Consider the following 25,233-nt stretch of genomic DNA (forward strand, 5'->3'; position numbering starts at 1 on the left):
ATAGTAACCTAGGCAGCCGATACAGTCGCGTTACCTGTGGAACAACTCTTACATAAAGCATCCTCCATTCAGGCTCATCAATTTCCTCCTTAACTAGCTTTAATTGCAGGATGAAAATATGCGTACATTCTTTATTATTAAACACCATTTTCCACTATCCTTTTTGAATTTTTTGGCAAACATCCTAAGTTGTTCTTAAGGAGTAACGGTAGGCTCCTTAAGAGTACATCTCGGGCTAGTCAAAGAGGATTGTTTCATGTACCTAGCATTTTTATGATTGTCAGAGTAGAGCAAGCCACTATCTGGGTATGTGTATTTGATGGTCTAATGATTGCTGATGATTTATTTATACTGGTAAAACCAAAAGGAACTGGTAGTTGTTTTTTAAAGTATTTGTTCAGAATTACGTGCTCGGGGACGTGGGGAAGGGTATTCGTGACAGGTGTGCCTTCTACCCATCTCTATGGTACGGACAGGTTCGAGGGTGCCTCCTTTCAATCTGGTTCCTTCACCATGACAGAGCTGAGTAGTTGAGCAGGGCAAACAGGTGTGCCTTCTACCCATCTCTATGGTACGGACAGGTAATAATAATAATATATATATGCCATTTAGCAGACGCTTTTATCCAAAGCGACTTACAGTCATGTGTGCATACATTCTACGTATGGGTGGTCCCGGGGATCGAACCCACTACCCTGGCGTTACAAGCGCCATGCTCTACCAACTGAGCTACAGAAGGACCACAACAGGTTCGAGGGTGCCTCCTTTCAATCTGGTTCCTTCACCAAGACAGAGCTGAGTAGTTGAGCAGGGCAAACAGGTGTGCCTTCTACCCATTTCTATGGTACGGACAGGTTCGAGGGTGCCTCCTTTCAATCTGGTTCCTTCACCAAGACAGAGCTGAGTAGTTGAGCAGGGCAAACAGGTGTGCCTTCTACCCATCTCCATGGTACGGACAGGTTCGAGGGTGCCTCCTTTCAATCTGGTTCCTTCACCAAGACAGAGCTGAGTAGTTGAGCAAACAACTCTCACCAACCATAACATTGAAATGTAAAATACAAACGTTTTTATCTCCCAGCAGAGGATAAGAAGAGGACTCCCTCGTCATTGATTGTTTTGTACAGGTGATATTGTTCGCTAGTGGCTGTGAAATGCTAACGGCTCAGTCAAACAGACATTTTGAGTCCCTTGATCTGTTCTCTTGGTACTTGTAGTGTTAATAGTCACGGTAATAAATGTTAGGCTTTTTTGTGCATTGCCTTTGTTATGCTAACTACAGTAGGTGCTTTATTGCTAAGCTCCCTACTTCTGTTAGTTGTTTTGTTTGATTGCCATGCTATGTAGACATTGATAAATTAGCCTGCTATATTTACATTTACATTTAAGTCATTTAGCAGACGCTCTTATCCAGAGCGACTTACAAATTGGTGCATTCACCTTATGACATCCAGTGGAACTATATCTTCATCTTACCATGCTGCATGCTATTGCACCCCCCTTTCTGGCTAACTGCTGCTATATTTCTGCATAACGCATTTTTATGCTTAATTCATTTGCATATTTCCATTGATTAGCAGACAATCAAATGATGTATATTCATTGCTGTTATTGCCCATTATTATTCGCACCATGGTCTCCTTTTAGATAAACCTTATTCCATACAATGCCTACCAAGTCTCAATTCAATACAAGTCCCATGTCAGCGACTGTAAATCATTCCCTGCCATGTGTCATCTCCATTACCAGAATCTATAAAGACTCAGAACTACATCTCTGCCTCCGTCAGCTATTTAACTGTAGTCCCACAGTAGATCGGCATCACCACAACCCTCACCTAACCTCAACCAGTCACAATCTTGTAACTGAAGAATATTGTGAACGTTTTATTCGGGGAGGACATGCAGGAAATGTATTAAAGCACCGTGTGTGTGTGTGTGTGTGTGTGTGTGTGTGTGTGTGTGTGTGTGTGTGTGTGTGTGTGTGTGTGTGTGTGTGTGTGTGTGTGTGTGTGTGTGTGTGTGTGTGTGTGTGTGTGTGTGTGTGTGTGTGTGTGTGTGTGTGTGTGTGTGTGTGTGTGTGTGATAGATTCATTCACTATCTGATTGTGTGGAGACTATCATTATGCGGCTGTAGTCGTGTGTGTGTTGAGTCTGACCAGGGCACTTATTTACATGGCAATATTCAATATGTTCATTATGTAAAGCCATTGCAATGTACTTTTGTTTTCAATTGGTTTGTTTGGAGAGGCTTTGCTGGTTTGAGGTCCAGATAGTTATTGGCAGCACCCTCCAAAAAGGGGACTGTCTTTAAGTAAAGTCCATATTTATTTCTAAAATCTATTGTTCGTGTAAATGCAGTGTAGCTGTTATTTGTTTTCTACCAACGGAAGTACAGTATTGCTTGTCACTTTTTGGTAATCTCACGAAGTTGGTTTTTCTCTGTGAAAGCACCATTTCAGAAGGCTAGTGGAAGTAGCATCCAAGTCATTTTGGTGTACTCTTGTTAATGTGTTACTCATGTTTCATTAAACATTAACTGGGGTATGTTATACTAGTTATGTCCATGAAAACACTAGTGTTGTCACACCCTGGCCTTAGTTATCTTTGTTTTCTTTATTATTTTGGTTAGGCCAGGGTGTGACATGGGTTATTTATGTGTTTTGTTTTGTCTAGGGGTTTTTGTAGATTTATGGGGTTGTGTTCAGTTTAGTTGTCTAGGTAAGTATATGGTTGCCAAGATTGGTTCTCAATCAGAGGCAGGTGTTTATTGTTGTCTCTGTCCAGAGCCCAGTACTCCCTGTTCCTCCTCCCCGCACTCGCCCTGAGGTGCGTGTCCTCGGCCCAGTACCACCAGCGCCGGCACCACGCACCAGGCCTACAGTCTCCCGTCTGTCCAGAGCTGCTAGAGTCTCCCGTCTGTCCAGAGCTGCTAGAGTCTCCCGTCTGTCCAGAGCTGCTAGAGTCACCCGTCTGTCCAGAGCTTCTAGAGTCTCCCGTCTGTTCAGAGCCGCTAGAGTCTCCCATCTGTCCAGAACCGCCAGACAGCATGGAGCCGCCAGAGCCGCCAGTCAGCCAGGATCCTCCAGAGCCGCCAGTCAACCAGGATCTTCCAGAGCCGCCAGCCAGCCAGGATCCGCCAGAGCCGCCAGTCAGCCAGGATCTTCCAGAGCCGCCAGTCAGCCAGGATCTGCCAGAGCCGCCAGTCAGCCAGGATCTTCCAGAGCCGCCAGCCAGCCAGGATCCGCCAGAGCCGCCAGTCAGCCAGAATCTTCCAGAGCCGCCAGTCAGCCAGGATCCGCCAGAGCCGCCAGTCAGCCAGGATCCGCCAGAGCCGCCAGTCAGCCAGGATCCGCCAGTCAGCCAGGATCCGCCAGAGCCGCCAGTCAGCCAGAATCTTCCAGAGCCGCCATTCAGCCAGGATCCACCAGAGCCGCTATTCAGCCAAGATCTGCCAGAGCCGTCGACCTGCCTGAGCTACCCCTCAGTCCTGAGCTACCCCTCGGTCCTGAGCTACCCCTCGATCCTGAGCTTCCTCAGTAATGAGGCACCCCTCAGTCCAGGTGGGCCCTTTGTTAGGGTTACTAGGCCAAGGTCAGCGGCGAGGGTCGCCACTCAAAGGACGCTACAAAAGCGGACTAAGACTATGGTGGAGTGGGGTCCACGTCCCGCGCCAAAGCCGCCACCGTGGACAGAAGCCCACCCAAACCCTCCCCTATGGGTTTAGGTGTGAGGCTGGGAGTCTGCACCTTTGGGGGAGAGGGGGGGTACTGTCACACCCTGGCCTTAGTTATCTTTGTTTTCTTTATTATTTTGGTTAGGTCAGGGTGTGATATGGGTGATTTATGTGTTTGTCTTGTCTAGGGATTTTTGTAGATTTATGGGGTTGTGTTCAGTTTAGTTGTCTAGGTAAGTCTATGGTTGCCTAGATTGGTTCTCAATCAGAGGCAGGTGTTTATTGTTGTCTCTGATTGGGAGCCATATTTAGGCAGCCATATTCTTTGGGTATTTTGTGGGTGATTGTTTCGGTTTTCACGTTTCTTGTTTTGTAGTTGTGTTCATGTTAAGTGTCTCTTATTAAAGAACCATGAACTATAACCACGCTGCGTTTTGGTCCGCCTCTCCTTCCCAGGAAGAAAGCCGTGAAAAGTGTATACTACAGTAAATATGCACAAAAAAAACTAGTGAATACTATGGTATGCTACGGTATTTAGACCATAGTATACTGTACTATTTTCATGTGGCTTAGCTGTAAATGGATAACAGGTTTGATGTTTGAACTAGGATGGAATGGAAATGCATTTGACATTTTTTAGTGTTATGCTTCACAAATGTCTAAATGCATTATATCAACATTTAAATAGTCCAAATCAATTAAGGGTACCCTCGTGTGGAGTATAGTATTCTACTGTATACTACAACATTCTACAGTTAGCACCACACCATTGAGGGGGAACCTCAGAGGAAATCCACGGCATGAGCTCCCCAAGGACAGCAAGTTGAAATCAAAACGGCATTGACAAAAGCTAACTAGTAGTCTAATCGATCAAACACTGCGTGATCGAGGGATACTACAGTGCGTAGGATTCTACACCGTGTACAAAATAATTATCCCGAAGTCTGGCAGATGGCGACATTGTCGTTTCATCTTACTGTCCAAAATATGCTTACTTTGAAACACCCTTTCCTACCACCATACTAGTGGCTAATGCAACTTCCTGATGTTGCGCCCCCACGTTCAGCCAGAGGTAGACAACAGACTGCTGCAACCTGATTGGCTGAAGATTTTTGACTTGGATACCAATACCAGGTTAAGGATCATAATACTCTATACCGAAACGACACTCGATACCAAAACGATACTGATATACTGAAACAATACTCATATACTGACACGATACTCATATACTGACACGATACTCATATACTGAAACGATACTCATATACTGACACGATACTCATATACTGAAACGATACTCATATACTGAAACGATACTGATATACTGACACGATACTCATATACTGACACGATACTCATATACTGAAACGATACTGATATACTGACACGATACTCATATACTGACACGATACTCATATACTGACACGATACTCATATACTGACACGATACTCATATACTGTCACGATACTCATATACTGACACGATACTCATATACTGAAACGATACTCATATACTGAAACGATACTCATATACTGAAACGATACTCATATACTGACACGATACTCATATAATGAAACGATACTGATATACTGACACGATACTCATATACTGAAACGATACTCATATACTGACACGATACTCATATACTGAAACGATACTCATATACTGACACGATACTCATATACTGACACGATACTCATATACTGAAACGATACTCATATACTGAAACGATACTCATATACTGACACGATACTCATATAATGAAACGATACTCATATACTGACACGATACTCATATAATGAAACGATACTCATATACTGACACGATACTCATATAATGAAACGATACTCATATACTGACACGATACTCATATAATGAAACGATACTCATATACTGACACGATACTCATATACTGACACGATACTCATATACTGAAACGATACTCATATACTGACACGATACTCATATAATGAAACGATACTCATATACTGACACGATACTCATATAATGAAACGATACCATGGGAAAAAATAAACAAAAAATGTATTCGCTAAAGTCACAGAATAACCACTGGGCTTAATTCTTTTTTTTTAAACATTGAACAATGTTAACTGGTAGAACAAATACAACGTATTCTATTCTATAATCAATTTCTTGCAACAAAAAAATGAACACCATACTAAATCAGAATACCTCCAATTTTCCACATGTAAAACCATAGTGGACGTATGTACAAATAATTGTACAAATACATTTAAACTGTTTCAAAAATGTAATTTTATACATATCAGGGTATCTATGGCCATAATATTGGGTCAAATGACATTAGAACTCTAATTCATGACAGCTAACTCATTTAATGTATGAATATACTTTACATACTTTGAAGCTCACTTCTGAAACTGCTATATTGCAGTCTACCATAAAAATACAATAGAATTTACACAGCATTCAATGATTCCAAGAGTGCATTCACTTCCCAGGATGCCCAGGGCTGCTGGCTGGTGCTAGTGGCTACTGCTAGTAAGCCCAGACAAATGCGAAGTATTGCTGTCAAGTTAAGTGCATTTCACATGACTTTTGGTTTGTGTAATCATATACCGAAAATAAGTCTAATATATGGATTTCACATGAATGTCAGGGGTGTAGCCATGGGTGGGCCTTGGAGGGCCTAGGCCAACCCACTGGGGAACCAGGACCTGGCAATCAGAATTATTTTTTCCCCCACAAAAGGGCTTTAATACAGACAGAAATACTCCTTAGCAAACTCTTGCTTCGTTTTTTTGGTAGGCTAGCCCTCGTCTGATCTGTAATCAAAGTTTTCCCATAGTTCACTTCTGGAGCCAGTTTTGTCAAGCTGCGGGCGTGGAGGTATGTTTTCGTTAGAAGCCATGCTGTCGGCATTTTCTATCTTTCTCTCTTGCTTGCGTCTCAAACGTGTCCTGCGCTGTGTCCCTCGATCGTGTAGTACGCACTACACGATCGAGGGATACTACAGTTCACTACAGTAGCATACCACGTTGCATCCCACTGTTGGCTTGCCACTGAAGCTAAGCAGGGTTGGTTCTAGTTGGTCCCTGGAGGGGAGACCAGATACTGCTGGAAGTGGTGTTGGAGGGCCATTAGGAGCACTTTTTCCTCTGGTCCCCCCCAAAATATCTTAATGACCCAGGGTGGTGATTGGGGACATTCTGTCTTTTGGATATTAAACTGGTGTTCTGACTCTCTGTGGTCACTGAAGAGCCCGTGGCACTTATCGTAGAGTAGTGGTGTTAACCCCGGTGTCCTGGCTAAATTCCCAAGCTGGCCTTCATACCATCACGGTCACCCAATCATCCCCAGTTTACAATTGGCTCATTCATCCTCTCCCCTGTAACTCTTCTCCAGGTTGAGAATGTGTTCTCAGTCAACTTACCTTGATAAATAAAAACTATGTAATTCTATAGTAATCTGGTATTTTTATGTGGGTTTACTTACCACTTTTCTTGTCCATCGCTGTAGTAGTTCAGGGTCATGGACTTACTTCTCTCTAGTCAGAGTTGACAACCTGGAAACGAGAATAGAAGTCTGTGAGCCACTGGAATAGCACTGAATATCAACACTGGCCAACTGGTTTTAATACAACCTCTGTATTGTCTTAAACATATTTGTGTTGGAAAGAGATAAGAACGTAGCGCAGCCTGCGAAACGACTGTTTCTCATTGTGTTCTACCAGTGACCCGTGATAACTATTTGTTGGTAATGACAACCTCTCCCCCGTGTTATTGTCTAACGGAGAGGGAGAGATCCTCGGTGGCCATATAAAACCACCACAACACTCACAAGGGTTTCATCCAGCTAAGTAGGAAAATGTTCCATCTGGGTGCCATTTTGTGCTGTTTGTTCCAGTTGGAGCTGCCAAGAAACCAGAGCCCCTGTTTTTCTTTACGAGGGCTTTGGGTGAGGCAACAGGGATGGGAAAACAACTGAGATTTCAAAACTTTTAGAGGCTTATGCAAAGATTTTAAATGTAATATCCAATCATACGAATAACACACAGCCCAGGCTAGAATGTTCCCACAGCTTTAAGTGGGCTTTCCATATTGAACCCATCCATATTGAACCCATCCATATTGAACCCATTTTAAATAGCTACGTTAACTCGACAGCAAAACATAAATGTCAAAGCAATTTAGCAAATAAGCACACATTCACACAATTGCCATGCTAATTTGTTCCGGTTACAAAATATCTGCTCCTTAGGAGGATACAGTTACTAGCCGGGAGCATTGATTTAATGAGAGTTTGAGTGTGGTCTTGAACCCGGCAGGTGGGAATCAATTTCAGTGCAATATAAACTATGGTTAGATAACGAAAAACAGGGACGCTACCTGTATCAATCCTTGTGATTGATTTGTCATTTTAAATGTGTTATCATGGAAACCTGTAGGTTCCAAAGCACTTTCATTGTCATCTCTTAGTCCCTTTCCTACCATCACAAATACCTTAATTATTCACAACACTTTAGAAGCCTAAGTCTATGAACAAATGACAAGAGGCAATCTTCCCTTTGCACATTCTGCTTTGATGACTGTGGAGAGAACAGAGGAAGCATCTTTTTGCCCGGCAACCAATGTCCTGTATCTGTAAGAAGTACACACTGGGACAATGGTGCTGGGCAAAGCCTGTGTGCTTAGATTAGAGGTAGGCTTTTGCCATCAGAGTGTATCACAGGAATAGACTACAGCACACAGACACCGCGCTGGATGGCAAGGCCATCAATTAAAATGACAGCCAATCCACACAGGAACCTGATCATGTATCCATAACACTCCATAAATAATCCCCAAACACTGACAATAAAGCAATGTGTGATCGAGAGCAGATGTGTTTCTATCCACCGGTGTCTCTATCTTGTACAGTCATGGTTTTATCCACAGCAATCTATCCACATCGACTTTCCTCCAGTTCAGCTGTGAGACAGAGACTTGCGGGGAGTTGAGTTGTGACACATTGTACGACTGTCCTCTGAAACACGGGATCCGACTGACAGTGTACTCCCCTACCACACCGACAGCTACTGTAGTTAGTCTCCGGGGTGTTGCCATGGGAGCAGTGTCCCTGACACTCCAAATCCTTAATGTGACGGCGGGGCAATCCGCATTCTGCTCGCTGACCTTGAGGCCTAAATGGCTCATTTGCGAGCGGAAGAATGCCGTTGATAATCACTGAGTAAAGTGTGAGGCTATACGGACCCGACAGGCAATTACACACAGATCCTTACTAAAAACACAGGGATAGAAATTAAATAGAGAGAGGGGGGGGGGGGGCGCAAAGAGAAACCGAGGGAAGATGAGAAACAGAGGCTGGCCAGACCTGGACGGAGATACTTAGTGAGTCTCTCTCCAGCTGAACTTCCACCAACCTCCTTTTGAGGAATCGAAGAGCCTTTAATGGCGACAGTAACGTCACTTTAAAGGTGCCCCTCTCTGACGAGGGCCTTTGAGCAGCTCACCGTGACGTGATGTTCAAAGGCGTGATGCAAATGCGCATCACTGCTGGGTGACACGTAGAACACCACTCCGAGATGCACAGAGGAAACTGGGCCAGAGTGGGGGACCCATCACCTCACAACAGTAAATAAGAGTAACAAGGCCACGAGTACCGGACAGGTTGAGGTCTGTTTCCGTGGGTCCAAAGTCAAAACCGCACACGTGAGCCTCTTCACAACAATGACAAGAAAACACACACTATTTCCATGGCGCTCAACGAGATGAGTGATCTACAATCTACAAACACCATGTTTTAAAACCAGCGAAGCATGACTGGGGCTGATGATATGAAGACTGACATGCGCTATAGTAACGCCTGGCCGGAAACGATGGATGTTACATCACCATAGCAGTTACAGTAAATTACCTCCTACTGACAGCCTTTTAATAAATGCCAGCTGATCCCGCAAACCACAGGGGGGCGAAGCCTTAATTGAACGTCATGGGTCGTTATGAGTCCCTTTGCTACCCTGCAGATTGAATTACATTAATACAATAACACACGCCAGAGAGGAAGAGAAGAGACGGGGAAATTAGATGGGAGAGACGAGCCTAGAGGTGGGTGAGAGAGAAAGAGGGAGAGGACAGCTGCGCCGTCATATCCCTAAACAAACCCACTGAGCGGCAAGAAATTGCAAACGGCAGCCGAACGAATGGCTGAGCGAGACAACAACACAACATCTGGGAGTTTCTCATCAGTTGGTAGCAGGTGCACAGCTCTAGAACGTCTTTGAACAACTCCCTCACATGTCCACTATCTGTGTTTACCTCGACTTAACCCTGAGAAAGTGGACATAGCTGGTCACCCCCAAAAACACACACACACACGCACAAAACATACACACACAAACGTACATACACACGGTACACACATCCAGGAGTCAGGGGCTCTTTACTCAACATTTCTCATTGGAACGTTCTCGTTGCTTGTTGTTAAGAATCGTCTGCAAATTAAGCAGGAAATAGAGGGTTGGGCATGTGCCCAATTAGTTTCTTCTAATAAGCTGCCAGAGTTGGAGTTCTCCCTCCAGATGACACAACACAGAACACATCGACTCCACAGAGAGACCAGACAAAATCTCCATTTCTCTGTCTGGAATGGAGTAATACATTATACTGTGTGTGTGTTGTGCAAGACCAGCCGCCCACTTTCATTAGAGATAAAGAACAACACAAACATCAATTATTTATTCACCCAGCCCCATGGCTACCCTATCCCAGCCTAGCAGACTTTGCATAATGGCTAACCCTATCCCAGCCTAGCAGACTTAGCATAATGGCTACCCTATCCCAGCCTAGCAGACTTAGCATAATGGCTAACCTATCCCAGCCTAGCAGACTTAGCCTAATGGCTACCCTATCCCAGCCTAGCAGACTTAGCATAATGGCTAACCTATCCCAGCCTAGCAGACTTAGCATAATGGCTACCCTATCCCAGCCTAGCAAACTTAGCCTAATGGCTACCCTATCCCAGCCTAGCAGACTTAACATAATGGCTAACCTATCCCAGCCTAGCAGACTTAGCATAATGGCTACCCTATCCCAGCCTAGCAGACTTAGCATAATGGCTAACCTATCCCAGCCTAGCAGACTTAGCCTAATGGCTACCCTATCCCAGCCTAGCAGACTTAGCATAATGGCTAACCTATCCCAGCCTAGCAGACTTAGCATAATGGCTACCCTATCCCAGCCTAGCAGACTTAGCATAATGGCTACCCTATCCCAGCCTAGCAGACATAGCATAATGGCTAACCCTTTCCCAGCCTAACAGACATAGCATAATGGCTAACCCTTTCCCAGCCTAGCAGACATAGCATAATGGCTAACCCTATCCCAGCCTAGCAGACTTAGCATAATGGCTAACCCTATCCCAGCCTAGCAGACATAGCATAATGGCTAACCCTTAGCGTACCTCCCCATCAGAGGGAAATGGGGGTTTCTTAGGGAAAAGCTACCTCTAATTAGCGCGCCATGGGGCTAGCCCTACAGTATATGTTGAAATCGTCGGCATGTTAGAGCTGGCTTCCTAGGCAAATGGATGAGGGGGAAGGGATGGAGGGAACGGGGGAGGAAGAGAGAGAAGGAACGAGGGGAAGGAACTGCTGTCAGGAGAGATGACAAAGTTGGGTTTGTGTTTTGAGAAAAGGGACAGAATCTAATTGTATTTGGCACATGCTTCGTAGGCAACAGGTATAGACTAACAGTGACTTACTTACAGGTCCTTTTACAATAAGGCGGAGAGAAAGATACAGGAGGGAGAGAGGGATGGAGGGAGAGGAGGAAGAGGAGGAAGGGCTGGGCACATGTCACATTAGACTGGATCAATTACAGCATTATATCAGATCCCCTGCACTCCCTTCTGCACATAAAAAACAACACACATGAATGCACGCATCACATTTACAAACAGAAGCAAACACAAGCATTCACATATGCACAAACACATTTTCAAGCACACAGACGTGCACACACGCAGATTACATGCCACACACACACACGTGCACACGTGCACACACGCGCACACACACACACACACACACACACACACACACACACACACACACACACACACACACACACACACACACACACACACACACACACACACACACACACACACACACACACACACACACACACAAAAGCCAGCGGACCCCAGGTAGTAAAAGTCTGCATGGTAACAGTCAGCAGCACTGATGTAGGGAGTCAACACTCTCTAAATTCACACACTATTGATTGTATTACTGTGACAGCTACAGAGCCATGTTTCCGCACACACACTTACACCTACATGCACACGCACATCTACACACAAACATAGGGGCACACTCTCATACGCACACACAAATGCAGGCAAATTAGTGGGCTGCTTACCAGTAAGGGTAAACCGACTGCATGTTCATTTCTCTCCATTTGTGTATTAGCGTATGTGATCTCAGCCCAGAAACATGAGCTCAGAGGCTGCCTGTTCCTCCTGCAATGCAGCAGCAGCAACGGCTAACAGGAACAGCAGAAACACACTAAAACGAGCCACCCCTCTCTGCTACCATAGCAGCCTGACTTGACACAGAGCAAACCGGAAACACACACGCAGACGATCCCTCGCGCACACAGGCATGTGGAAGAGTCACACACTCCACGGCCTGACACACACACCTCTCACCTGCGCTGCTCCGAGCATCAGGTCCCCGCGTACCCCGCAGAGGGAGAGGAGGAGGGGGTGGAGGAGGAAGGGTACAGAGAAAAAGGAAGGAAAGAGGGGGACTGAGAGCGTACCAGAGATGAGAGAGAGAGACATCGACAGGACCGTCAAAGGGAAGAGAGGGAGAAAATAGACTGAAACAGAGATAAAAGGAGGTGAGTCACAGGGAATAATGGAGAGCGAGGGGACCCCTCTCACCTGCTATGCAGCCAGCTCCTCTGTTCCTCTCTTCCTCAACTCCTTTCCTCTCTGCCTTCTGTACACACTAACGCTGCCTTCCCTCCCTCCCTCCCTCACAACTTCAACCCAACACCCACCCACCCGAAGAAAAGAAGAAGTGAGGAAAAGAAAGGTGTTGGTTGGGGTCAGAGAGGAAAGGAGAGAGAGGCGGTAGTCAGGCAGCAGCTCTGTGTAGGATTGATCACCCTCTGCCTGCCTACAGCGATGAGCCCAGAAAAACAAGAACAGGAAAAAATAATACCCAGGAACACACAAGCCAAACAACACCGCTACAGTGCGTGTGTTTGTGAGCTGTTCTGCTGTAAAGGAATGTACCAATCCCCCCCCTCCCCTGGAAAGAGAATTGGCCCACACACTCTCTTACCGTCTCCCCATCTTCTCACTGTCTGGTCTTGAGAAGTATGGCCGCCCCACCACTCACCGGTCGAATCATTACTGTAGGGCCAGTCAATGTTTAAGCGCTATCTGTTAAGCACAGCCCTATCACTCACACGCTCACACACACAGACACACAAGGGTTGGGCGATACTTGGGGATACCTCTTCTACGATATGTTACAGCAAATATGTGATATCCTATATAATCGCTTTGTGCCGTTAATGAATAAATCATACCAGACCGCCATTTTTTTTTTGCTTATTTAAAACATTATAGTCACATTCTCAGTGAATCATTTTTGTGTGGTGACAGGATAATGCTTAGTTAATTCATTTAGACTTAACTTTAGTTCATTCATTTAGACTAATAAAACTGGAGAGTTTTGATTTGTAAAGTTTTAAGAAATGATTGTCTTTTACTTCAAGATATATTGTCTATGTCAAATATCACAATATTACATTTAATCATATCGGCCCAACCCTAACACACACGCACGCACACACAGAAATACACACACACACCCGCACACACACACACACACACACACACACACACACACACACACACACACACACACACACACACACACACACACACACACACACACACACACACACACACACACACACACACACACACACACACACACACACACACACACAAATACACACACACACACACACAGAAATATACACACACACACTGCCGTTTAAAAAAGACTCTATTAAACAGGAATACAGTATCTCTTATCTTCCCCCGGCATAAATTCTTCAGGCGGGATGTAAGCAAACCCTAAAGACAATTTCCAAGCCACCTTTATTATAAAGGGCGTTGTGCACAGAGAGGGACGCACGCACTCATGTGCGCAAACAGGCGCACACACACACACAAGTACACACACCCACACCCAAAACGCATGCGTACATGCACTCCATGCTGCTCACGCAGGGTGTTTTCATTAAACTGGCAATAGCAGGAGAAATAAGGCGATTTAGGATATAATTAAATTGCCATAAACATGTCACCGACATGGATAATGTCAATATCCACACATTTCCATATTCACATTTTCTAAGCTGTTTACTGTACTGTCAGCTAAAAAACAACAACCTGTGGTTGGACTATTTTTCATTCTATCCTTCTAATTCTTAATTGCAGTAAACCTTTAAGCCTATAAGCAAATCCATCTGGACAGAACCATTTCCCTGCTCCCATTTTGATTTAGAGGTCTGGCCATGGTTTGTCTAATCACAGAAGTGAGAACCATATATCAGGCTCTGCCTGTCAGACCTGGCCGAGGCTGTATTTCACAACTAAACTCTGGTACACTAAACTGAAGTAGGCACCGAACTTACTTCAGGATTACTTGGAAACACTGCGTAACAGTACTGCCCGACACACACACACACACACACACACACACACACACACACACACACACACACACACACACACACACACACACACACACACACACACACACACACACACACACACACACACACACACACACACACACACACACACACACACACACACACGCAAGTGCGCACACACACACAGCTACCGGTAGAACTGTGAATCATTGGCAGTTTTCTCCCTCTCAGTTTCTTCTCTGTAATGGGAATCGAGAGCAGGCCGCCCAGCAGACAGACAGACAGGATCACGTCCAGTAGCCTTTTTTCAAATCCAATCAGTGTTTCACGTTGATTCAACGCCATCACATTGAATCATTTTGTTGAAATGACATGGAAACAACGTTGATTCAACCAGTTTTGGGATCGCTGGAGCACACACACACCAATACAAACACGTGTAAAACACCCACACCCACGTTAACAAGTTTCCCTCTTTCTCTCTCACAGGCTCACCAGATATACCATCACAGTCCCCAGACTCCTCATAAATACATACATACACACACAAAAACACACACACATATTGTACCAGCCAGGTCAACCGTGGTATAAGTCGGTATTCAACGTCCATCCATGTCTGAGGATGTGAAAACCTGCCACTGTGAGCACTGTTGTAGGCACTGCGGATGGGCGTAAGCATCTGCTTCTGATTCCAAAGGTTGCGAGTTCGACTCCAGCGATAGAAAGTTATTTTTAAGCCTATCCCAAACCTTAACTCTTACCTTAACCATTCAAAGTTAATGCCTAACCTTAAGATTGCAGAGTTAATGCCTGAACTTAACCTTAAAAACACCTTGAAATTTGACGCTTGAGAAGCATGGATGAACGTCTAATTCTGACGTGAGACTGTGAGAGCTACTTCTACTGTACGCACACACACACGCACGCACGCACGCGCACACACACACGCAGAGGGCCCGTTTCCTTTGGGGGAGAACATGGGGTTGCAATTTATCAGTGGATTGTTCCCGAAAATGGGTCACACAGACATAGATGCAGCAGGCAGAACCATAAAGGCGCGCTGGCAGTCTACGCTGCGAGATGGTCGTCTGTACAGAGATGTGAACGTTGTGCCCGTATCTGCTGATGCATGTACTGCAGTAAGACATCACGTCTGCTTTCAAAACATGCACATATGTAGTATATATTGTAGCCGTGTATGGACACAGTGTAGGGTTATGCTATCTTTAGACTTTCACCCACTGGCAAAAACAGTGTACCCATTATCTACAGACTGTATGTACATGTAGAAGGACTGTATGGACTCTGTAGATACGCGTCCCTTACTGACTGTACCTAAACCCCATGCTGTGCTGTATGTAGCCTACAATACCGCAACCTTAAACCCTACTCTGTGTAGCCCACAGTGTGCACAGAAGCCTTAGAAAAATACATTGAAACCAAGAAAACATTGGAGTCATTGTGTATGAAAAGAAAAAACTACATAAATACATGAAATAACACGCGAGGGATGCTGCCACGTATCTAAAAAAGGTTTTAACTGGCAGACTCACAGCCTCACAGCCTATTGACACACACATAGTATAGTTCACCACAGCTCAGCAGCAGAAGCCCAATGCACACTGCACTAGACCTGCGTTCAGATACTAGAAAACCATGTCAAATACTTTTAGCTTTATTGGGTTTGCCTGAACCAATAGCAAATGCCCAACAATGCAAACTCACCCACCTGGCACTCCAGGCAGGCTAAAGCAAACGCTCCAAGTATTTGAGATCGACGTCTCCACTGCACTTAGTCTAACACTCACGTGTGTGTGCTTCACTGGTCCAGCATGCCCAACGTATTGTAAACCATTCACCCCGCTGAAACACATCTCATCACCATATATAGGCAACCCAGTGCATGATTCTTTTGATCAGTTTCAGCTCGTGCGGATGGAATGCTTGTTGTCTCTTCTTCCATTCTCATGTTCTTTTCTTTACCCCGTTCCTATCACACACACGTGTAGTAAATGCACGCACGCACGCACGCACGCACGCAGACGCAGACGCACACGCACACGCAGACGCAGACGCAGACGCAGACGCAGACGAGACGCACACACACACACACACACACACACACACACACACACACACACACACACACACACACACACACACACACACACACACACACACACACACACACACACACACACACACACACACACACACACACACACACACACACACACACACACACCATATTGCTTGCAGATACTCCTTTCACAAAAAGTGAAATCTAAGCAAGCCTAAGTACCTTACATTTAGTGTTCATTCACATAAAATGTGTTTTTTGCCAAACAAAATTATCGAACACCATTGGCGGCTAATTTGGCATATTTTTACCTAAAAAGAGGCTTAATACAAGTAATTTATCTTATTTCAAAATTTTGTTCTAGATATTTAACCTTAATATGACGATTAAGGTCAAATATGTTGAAATAAGATAAATAATGTGCTTTTTTCAGTGCATATACAGGCTTCATGTAACTATAGGAACTAGAGTAACAGCATCACCTGACACAACATCATCTCAGTTATATGTCCACATACAACATATTGCTGCATTGTTCTGGGCAGACCGAGTGAAGAGCGAGTGAAGAGGCTTCAAAGACTGGTAGAGTATGATTGGCCAGGACAAAAGAAAAGCAACAATATTTATATTAACTGCTGAGGTACTGTTAGTACATGTTGGGTACTGTTAGTACATGTTGGGTACTGTTAGTACATGTTGGGAACTATTAGTGTAATGAATTTCGTCTGCTGTTTGAAGAGAGTCAGACCGAAATGCAGCGTGTAGGTTACTCATGACTTTTAATGAAGAAAATGCTGTACATGAAATAACTGAGAATACAAAACAACAAACGAGTGAAACTAATTACAGCCTATCTGGTGACTAACACAAAGACAGGTACAATCGCCCACGAAATACAACGCGCACTCAGGCTGCCTAAATACGGTTCCCAATCCGAGACAACGAGAATCAGCTGACTTCAATTAGGAATCGCCTCAGGCAGCCAAGCCTAACTAGACACACCCCTACTAATACAGACTCCTAATTAATACAAACCCCAATACGAAATACAACATATAAACCCATGTCACACCCTGGCCTACCCAAACATATAACAAAAACACAAGATACAATGACCAAGGCGTGACAATTAGTACATGTTGGGTACTATTAGTACATGTTGGGTACTGTTAGTACATGTTGGGTACTATTAGTACATGTTGGGTACTGTTGGGTACTATTAGTACATGTTGGGTACTGTTAGTACATGTTGGGTACTGTTGGGTACTATTAGTACATGTTGGGTACTGTTAGTACATGTTGGGTACTGTTAGTACATGTTGGGTACTGTTAGTACATGTTGGGTACTATTAGTACATGTTGGGTACTGTTGGGTACTATTAGTACATGTTGGGTACTGTTGGGTACTATTAGTACATGTTGGGTACTGTTAGTACATGTTGGGTACTGTTGGGTACTGTTAGTACATGTTGGGTACTGTTGGGTACTGTTAGTACATGTTGGGTACTGTTAGTACATGTTGGGTACTGTTGGGTACTGTTAGTACATGTTGGGTACTGTTAGTACATGTTGGGTACTGTTAGTACATGTTGGGTACTGTTGGGTACTGTTAGTACATGTTGGGTACTGTTGGGTACTGTTAGTACATGTTGGGTACTGTTAGTACATGTTGGGTACTGTTAGTACATGTTGGGTACGATTAGTACATGTTGGGTACTGTTAGTACATGTTGGGTACTGTTGGGTACTATTAGTACATGTTGGGTACTGGTAGTACATGTTGGGTACTGTTGGGTACTATTAGTACATGTTGGGTACTGTTAGTACATGTTGGGTACTGTTGGGTACTGTTAGTACATGTTGGGTACTGTTAGTACATGTTGGGTACTGTTAGTACATGTTGGGTACTGTTGGGTACTGTTAGTACATGTTGGGTACTGTTAGTACATGTTGGGTACTGTTAGTACATGTTGGGTACTGTTAGTACATGTTGGGTACTGTTGGGTACTATTAGTACATGTTGGGTACTGTTAGTACATGTTGGGTACTGTTGGGTACTGTTAGTACATGTTGGGTACTGTTAGTACATTTTGGGTACTGTTAGTACATGTTGGGTACTATTAGTACATGTTGGGTACTGTTGGGTACTGTTAGTACATGTTGGGTACTGTTAGTACATGTTGGGTACTGTTAGTACATGTTGGGTACTGTTAGTACATGTTGGGTACTATTAGTACATGTTGGGTACTGTTGGGTACTGTTAGTACATGTTGGGTACTGTTAGTACATGTTGGGTACTGTTAGTACATGTTGGGTACTGTTGGGTACTATTAGTACATGTTGGGTACTGTTAGTACATGTTGGGTACTTGTTGGGTACTGTTAGTACATGTTGGGTACTGTTAGTACATGTTGGGTACTGTTGGGTACTGTTAGTACATGTTGGGTACTGTTGGGTACTGTTAGTACATGTTGGGTACTGTTAGTACATGTTGGGTACTGTTAGTACATGTTGGGTACTGTTGGGTACTGTTAGTACATGTTGGGTACTGTTAGTACATGTTGGGTACTGTTAGTACATGTTGGGTACTATTAGTACATGTTGGGTACTGTTAGTACATGTTGGGTACTGTTAGTACATGTTGGGTACTGTTAGTACATGTTGGGTACTGTTAGTACATGTTGGGTACTGTTGGGTACTGTTAGTACATGTTGGGTACTATTAGTACATGTTGGGTACTGTTAGTACATGTTGGGTACTGTTAGTACATGTTGGGTACTGTTAGTACATGTTGGGTACTGTTGGGTACTGTTAGTACATGTTGGGTACTGTTAGTACATGTTGGGTACTGTTAGTACATGTTGGGTACTATTAGTACATGTTGGGTACTGTTGGGTACTATTAGTACATGTTGGGTACTGTTAGTTAGAGCCAGGGCGCCATTTAGACAGAGGAGACTTCAAAGAGGTAGAGTATGATTGAAAATGGCCAGGACAAAATAAAAGCAACAATATTTATATTAACTGCTGAGGTACTGTTAGTACATGAAGTAGGACGGCAAACTGTGTGTGTGTGTGTGTGCTCACATGTGTGTGTGTGAGCGTACGTGCTTGAGTGTGTATAAAGAGGGCTGAAATGAAAGCACCAGCGGCTATAGTGAGGTAGGAAGGAGCAGAGTGGTGGGTGGGACTGTGATTGGGCCGAGTCGGGCCCTGCATGGACAGACATCCTGAGGAAGAGCAGAGTGTGAGGAGCTGATAAGACCATTGGAGGGAAAGGACTGTTTACGTTGTAATGGACGCCTTTGAGTCGCACTGCTCCTGAGACACACAGGCTAATGGAAGCACTGAACAAAAGAGACAGAGAGAGAAAGGGAGAGGGGGGAGATGGGGAAAGAGAGAGAGAGAGAAAGGGAGATGGGGAAAGAGAGAGAGAGAGAAAGGGAGAGGGGGAGATGGGGAAAGAGAGAGAGAGAGAAAGGGAGAGGGGGGAGATGGGGAAAGAGAGAGAGAGTGGAAGGGGGACAGATAGAGAGATACCCTTGTTGACCCATGACTGACAGGCATTAGAACATGACACAAACACAAACTAGCCTTCTGTTGTCCTGCCAAATGGTTATCTTGTCTGTCTACCCCCTCCAGTACTGTCTGTCTACCCCCTCCAGTACTGTCTGTCTAACCCCTCTAGTATTGTCTGTCTACCCCTCCAGTATTGTCTGTCTAACCCCTCTAGTATTGTCTGTCTACCCCCCCAGTACTGTCTGTCTACCCCTCCAGTACTGTCTGTCTACCCCCTCCAGTACTGTCTGTCTACCCCCTCCAGTACTGTCTGTCTACCCCCTCTAGTACTGTCTGACTACCCCCTCTAGTACTGTCTGTCTACCCCCTCTAGTACTGTCTGTCTACCCCTCCAGTACTAGTGTCTGTCTATCTACCCCCTCCAGTACTGTCTGTCTACCCATCCAGTACTATCTGTCTACCCCCTTCAGTACTGTCTGTCTACCCCCTCCAGTACTGTCTGACTACCCCTCTAGTACTGTCTGTCTACCCCCTCTAGTACTGTCTGTCTACCCCCTCCAGTACTACTGTCTGTCTATCTACCCCCTCCAGTACTGTCTGTCTACCCCTTCCAGTACTGTCTGTTGTCTGTCTACACCCTCCAGTACTACTGTCTGTCTACACCCTCCAGTACTACTGTCTGTCTACACCCTCCAGTACTACTGTCTGTCTACCCCCTCCAGTACTACTGTCTGTCTACACCCTCCAGTACTGTCTGTATACCCCCTCCAGTACTACTGTCTGTCTACCCCCTCCAGTACTACTGTCTGTCTACCCGCTCCAGTACTACTGTCTGTCTACCCCCTCCAGTACTACTGTCTGTCTACACCCTCCAGTACTGTCTGTCTACCCCCTCCAGTACTACTGTCTGTCTACCACCTCCAGTACTACTGTCTGTCTACACCCTCCAGTACTGTCTGTCTACCCCCTCCAGTACTACTGTCTGTCTACACCCTCCAGTACTGTCTGTCTACCACCTCCAGTACTGTCTGTTGTCTATCTACCCCCTCCAGTACTACTGTCTGTCTACACCCTCCAGTACTGTCTGTCTACCCCCTCCAGTACTGTCTGTCTACCCCCTCCAGTACTGTCTGTCTACCCCCTGTAGTACTACTGTCTGTCTACACCCTTCAGTACTGTCTGTCTACCCCCTCCAGTACTACTGTCTGTCTACCACCTCCAAGACTGTCTGTCTACCCCTTCCAGTACTGTGTGTCTACCCCCTCCAGTACTACTGTTGTCTGTCTACCCCCTCCAGTACTACTGTCTGTCTACCCCCTCCAGTACTGTGTGTCTACCCCCTCCAGTACTGTGTGTCTACCCCCTCCAGTACTACTGTCTGTCTACCCCCTCCAGTACTACTGTCTGTCTACCCCCTCCAGTACTACTGTCTGTCTACCCCCTCCAGTACTACTGTCTGTCTACCCCCTCCAGTACTACTGACTGTCTACACCCTCCAGTACTGTCTGTCTACCCCCTCCAGTACTACTGTCTGTCTACCACCTCCAGTACTACTGTCTGTCTACACCCTCCAGTACTGTCTGTCTACCCCCTCCAGTACTACTGTCTGTCTACACCCTCCAGTACTGTCTGTCTACCACCTCCAGTACTGTCTGTTGTCTATCTACCCCCTCCAGTACTACTGTCTGTCTACACCCTCCAGTACTGTCTGTCTACCCCCTCCAGTACTGTCTGTCTACCCCCTCCAGTACTGTCTGTCTACCCCCTGTAGTACTACTGTCTGTCTACACCCTTCAGTACTGTCTGTCTACCCCCTCCAGTACTACTGTCTGTCTACCACCTCCAAGACTGTCTGTCTACCCCTTCCAGTACTGTGTGTCTACCCCCTCCAGTACTGTGTGTCTACCCCCTCCAGTACTACTGTTGTCTGTCTACCCCCTCCAGTACTACTGTCTGTCTACCCCCTCCAGTACTGTGTGTCTACCCCTCCAGTAATGTGTGTCTACCCCCTCCAGTACTACTGTTGTCTGTCTACCCCCTCCAGTACTACTGTCTGTCTACCCCCTCCAGTACTGTGTGTCTACCCCTCCAGTACTACTGTTGTCTGTCTACCCCCTCTAATACTACTGTTGTCTGTCTACCCCTCCAGTACGACTGTTGTCTGTCTAGCCCCTCCAGTACTGTCTGTCTACCCTCTCCAGTACTGTCTATCTACCCCCTCCAGTACTTGTGTATGTCTACCCTCACCAGTACTACTTTCGGTCTACCCCCTCCAGTACTGTCTGTCTACCCTCACCAGTACTACTGTCGGTCTACTCCCTCTAGTACTACTGTTGTCTATCTACCCCCTCCAGTACTGTCTATCTACCCCCTCCAGTACTACTGTCTGTCTACCCCTCCAGTACTGTCTATCTACCCCCTCCAGTACTACTGTCTGTCTACCCCCTTCAGACCTACTGTATGTCTACCCCTTCAGACCTACTGTCTGTCTACCCCCTCCAGACCTACTGTCTGTCTACCCCCTCCAGTACTGTCTGTCTACCCCCTCCAGTACTGTCTATCTAGCCCCTCCAGTACTGTCTGTCTATCCTCACCAGTACTACTGTCGGTCTACTCCCTCTAGTACTACTGTTGTCTATCTACCCCTTCCAGTACTACTGTCTGTCTACCCCCTCCAGTACTGTCTGTTGTCTATCTACCATCTCCAGTACTACTGTCTGTCTACCCCCTCCAGTACTACTGTCTGTCTACACCCTCCAGTACTACTGTTGTGTGTCTACCCCCTCCAGTACTGTCTGTCTACCCTTACCAGTACTACTGTCGGTCTACTCCCTCTAGTACTACTGTTGTCTATCTACCCCCTCCAGTACTGTCTATCTACCCCCTCCAGTACTACTGTCTGTCTACCCCTCCAGTACTGTCTATCTACCCCCTCCAGTACTACTGTCTGTCTACCCCCTTCAGACCTACTGTATGTCTACCCCCTTCAGACCTACTGTCTGTCTACCCCCTCCAGACCTACTGTCTGTCTACCCCCTCCAGTACTGTCTGTCTACCCCCTCCAGTACTGTCTATCTAGCCCCTCCAGTACTGTCTGTCTACTCTCACCAGTGCTACTGTCGGTCTACTCCCTCTAGTACTACTGTTGTCTATCTACCCCTTCCAGTACTACTGTCTGTCTACCCCCTCCAGTACTGTCTGTTGTCTATCTACCATCTCCAGTACTACTGTCTGTCTACCCCCTCCAGTACTACTGTCTGTCTACACCCTCCAGTACTACTGTTGTGTGTCTACCCCCTCTAGTACTGTGTGTCTACCCCCTCCAGTACTACTGTTGTCTGTCTACCCCCTCCAGTACTACTGTCTGTCTACCCCCTCCAGTACTGTGTGTCTACCCCCTCCAGTACTACTGTTGTCTGTCTACCCCCTCTAATACTACTGTTGTCTGTCTACCCCCTCCAGTACGACTGTTGTCTGTCTAGCCCCTCCAGTACTGTCTGTCTACCCCCTCCAGTACTGTCTATCTAGCCCCTCCAGTACTGTATGTCTACCCCCTTCAGACCTACTGTCTGTCTACCCCCTCCAGTACTCGTGTATGTCTACCCTCACCAGTACTACTGTCGGTCTACCCCCTCCAGTACTGTCTGTCTACCCTCACCAGTACTACTGTCGGTCTACTCCCTCTAGTACTACTGTTGTCTATCTACCCCTCCAGTACTGTCTATCTACCCCTCCAGTACTACTGTCTGTCTACCCCCTCCAGTACTGTCTATCTACCCCTCCAGTACTACTGTCTGTCTACCCCTTCAGACCTACTGTATGTCTACCCCTTCAGACCTACTGTCTGTCTACCCCCTCCAGACCTACTGTCTGTCTACCCCCTCCAGTACTGTCTGTCTACCCCTCCAGTACTGTCTATCTAGCCCCTCCAGTACTACTGTCTGTCTACCCCCTTCAGACCTACTGTATATCTACCCCTTCAGACCTACTGTCTGTCTACCCCCTCCAGACCTACTGTCTGTCTACCCCCTCCAGTACTGTCTGTCTACCCTCACCAGTACTACTGTTGGTCTACTCCCTCTAGTACTACTGTTGTCTATCTACCCCTTCCAGTACTACTGTCTGTCTACCCCCTCCAGTACTGTCTGTTGTCTATCTACCATCTCCAGTACTACTGTCTGTCTACCCCCTCCAGTACTGTCTGTTGTCTATCTACCATCTCCAGTACTACTGCTGTCTGTCTACCCCCTCCAGTACTACTGTTGTCTGTCTACCCCCTCTAGTACTACTGTTGTCTATCTACCCCCTCCAGTACTACTGTCTGTCTACCCCCTCCAGTACTACTGTCTGTCTACCCCCTCCAGTACTGTCTGTTGTCTATCTACCATCTCCAGTACTACTGCTGTCTGTCTACCCCCTCCAGTACTACTGTTGTCTATCTACCCCCTCCAGTACTGTATGTCTACCCCCTCCAGTACTGTCTGTTGTCCATCTACCCCCTCCAGTACTACTGTTGTCTATCTAGCCCCTCCAGTACTGTATGTCTACCCCCTTCAGACCTACTGTCTGTCTACCCCCTCCAGTACTACTGTCTGTCTGTCTACCCCTCTCTAGTACTACTGTTGTCTATCTACCCCCTCCAGTACTACTGTCTGTCTACCCCCTCCAGTACTGTCTTTCTAGTTCCTCCAGTACTACTGTATGTCTACCCCCTCTAGTACTGTCTATCTAGCCCCTCCAGTACTGTATGTCTACCCCCTTCAGACCTACTGTCTGTCTACCCCCTTCAGACCTACTGTCTGTCTACCCCCTCCAGTACTAGTGTATGTCTACCCTCTAGTACTACTGTCTGTCTGTCTACCCCTCTCTAGTACTACTGTTGTCTATCTACCCCCTCCAGTACTACTGTCTGTCTACCCCCTCTAGTACTGTCTATCTAGCCCCTCCAGTACTGTCTGTCTACCCCCTCCAGTACTACTGTCTGTCTACCACCTCCAAGACTGTCTGTCTACTCCCTCCAGTACTAGTGTATGTCTACCCCCTCTAGTACTACTGTTGTCTATCTACCCCCTCCAGTACTAGTGTCTGTATACCCCCTCCAGTACCGTCTGTCTACCCCTCCAGTACCCCCTCCAGTACTGTCTGTCTACCCCCACCAGTACTGTCTGTCTACCCCCTCCAGTACTACTGTCTGTCTACCACCTCCAAGACTGTCTGTCTACCCCCTTCA

General features: G+C 46.0%; 1 protein-coding gene across 4 annotated transcripts in view; it reads right to left on the bottom strand.

Moving 5' to 3' along the window:
- LOC124038020 (KN motif and ankyrin repeat domain-containing protein 4-like) overlaps positions 1-25,233 on the bottom strand; it is a 96,299-nt gene that overhangs the window by 22,472 nt on the left and 48,594 nt on the right. The window contains exons 1-2 of one of the 4 annotated variants that reach the window (XM_046353385.1): positions 13,014-13,079; positions 7,154-7,223 (exon numbers count right to left, since the gene is read on the bottom strand). In XM_046353385.1, coding sequence (XP_046209341.1) covers positions 7,154-7,169 — 16 coding nt within the window. In that variant the 5' untranslated portion in view covers positions 7,170-7,223; positions 13,014-13,079. Of the gene's footprint in view, positions 1-7,153; positions 7,224-12,081; positions 12,579-12,607; positions 12,667-13,013; positions 13,080-25,233 lie in introns of those variants that run through there. The other 3 variants (XM_046353383.1, XM_046353384.1, XM_046353382.1) reach the window with 3 other exon arrangements.

The sequence above is a fragment of the Oncorhynchus gorbuscha genome, linkage group LG06 (assembly GCF_021184085.1).
Source record: "Oncorhynchus gorbuscha isolate QuinsamMale2020 ecotype Even-year linkage group LG06, OgorEven_v1.0, whole genome shotgun sequence".
Taxonomy (NCBI): Eukaryota; Metazoa; Chordata; class Actinopteri; order Salmoniformes; family Salmonidae; genus Oncorhynchus; species Oncorhynchus gorbuscha.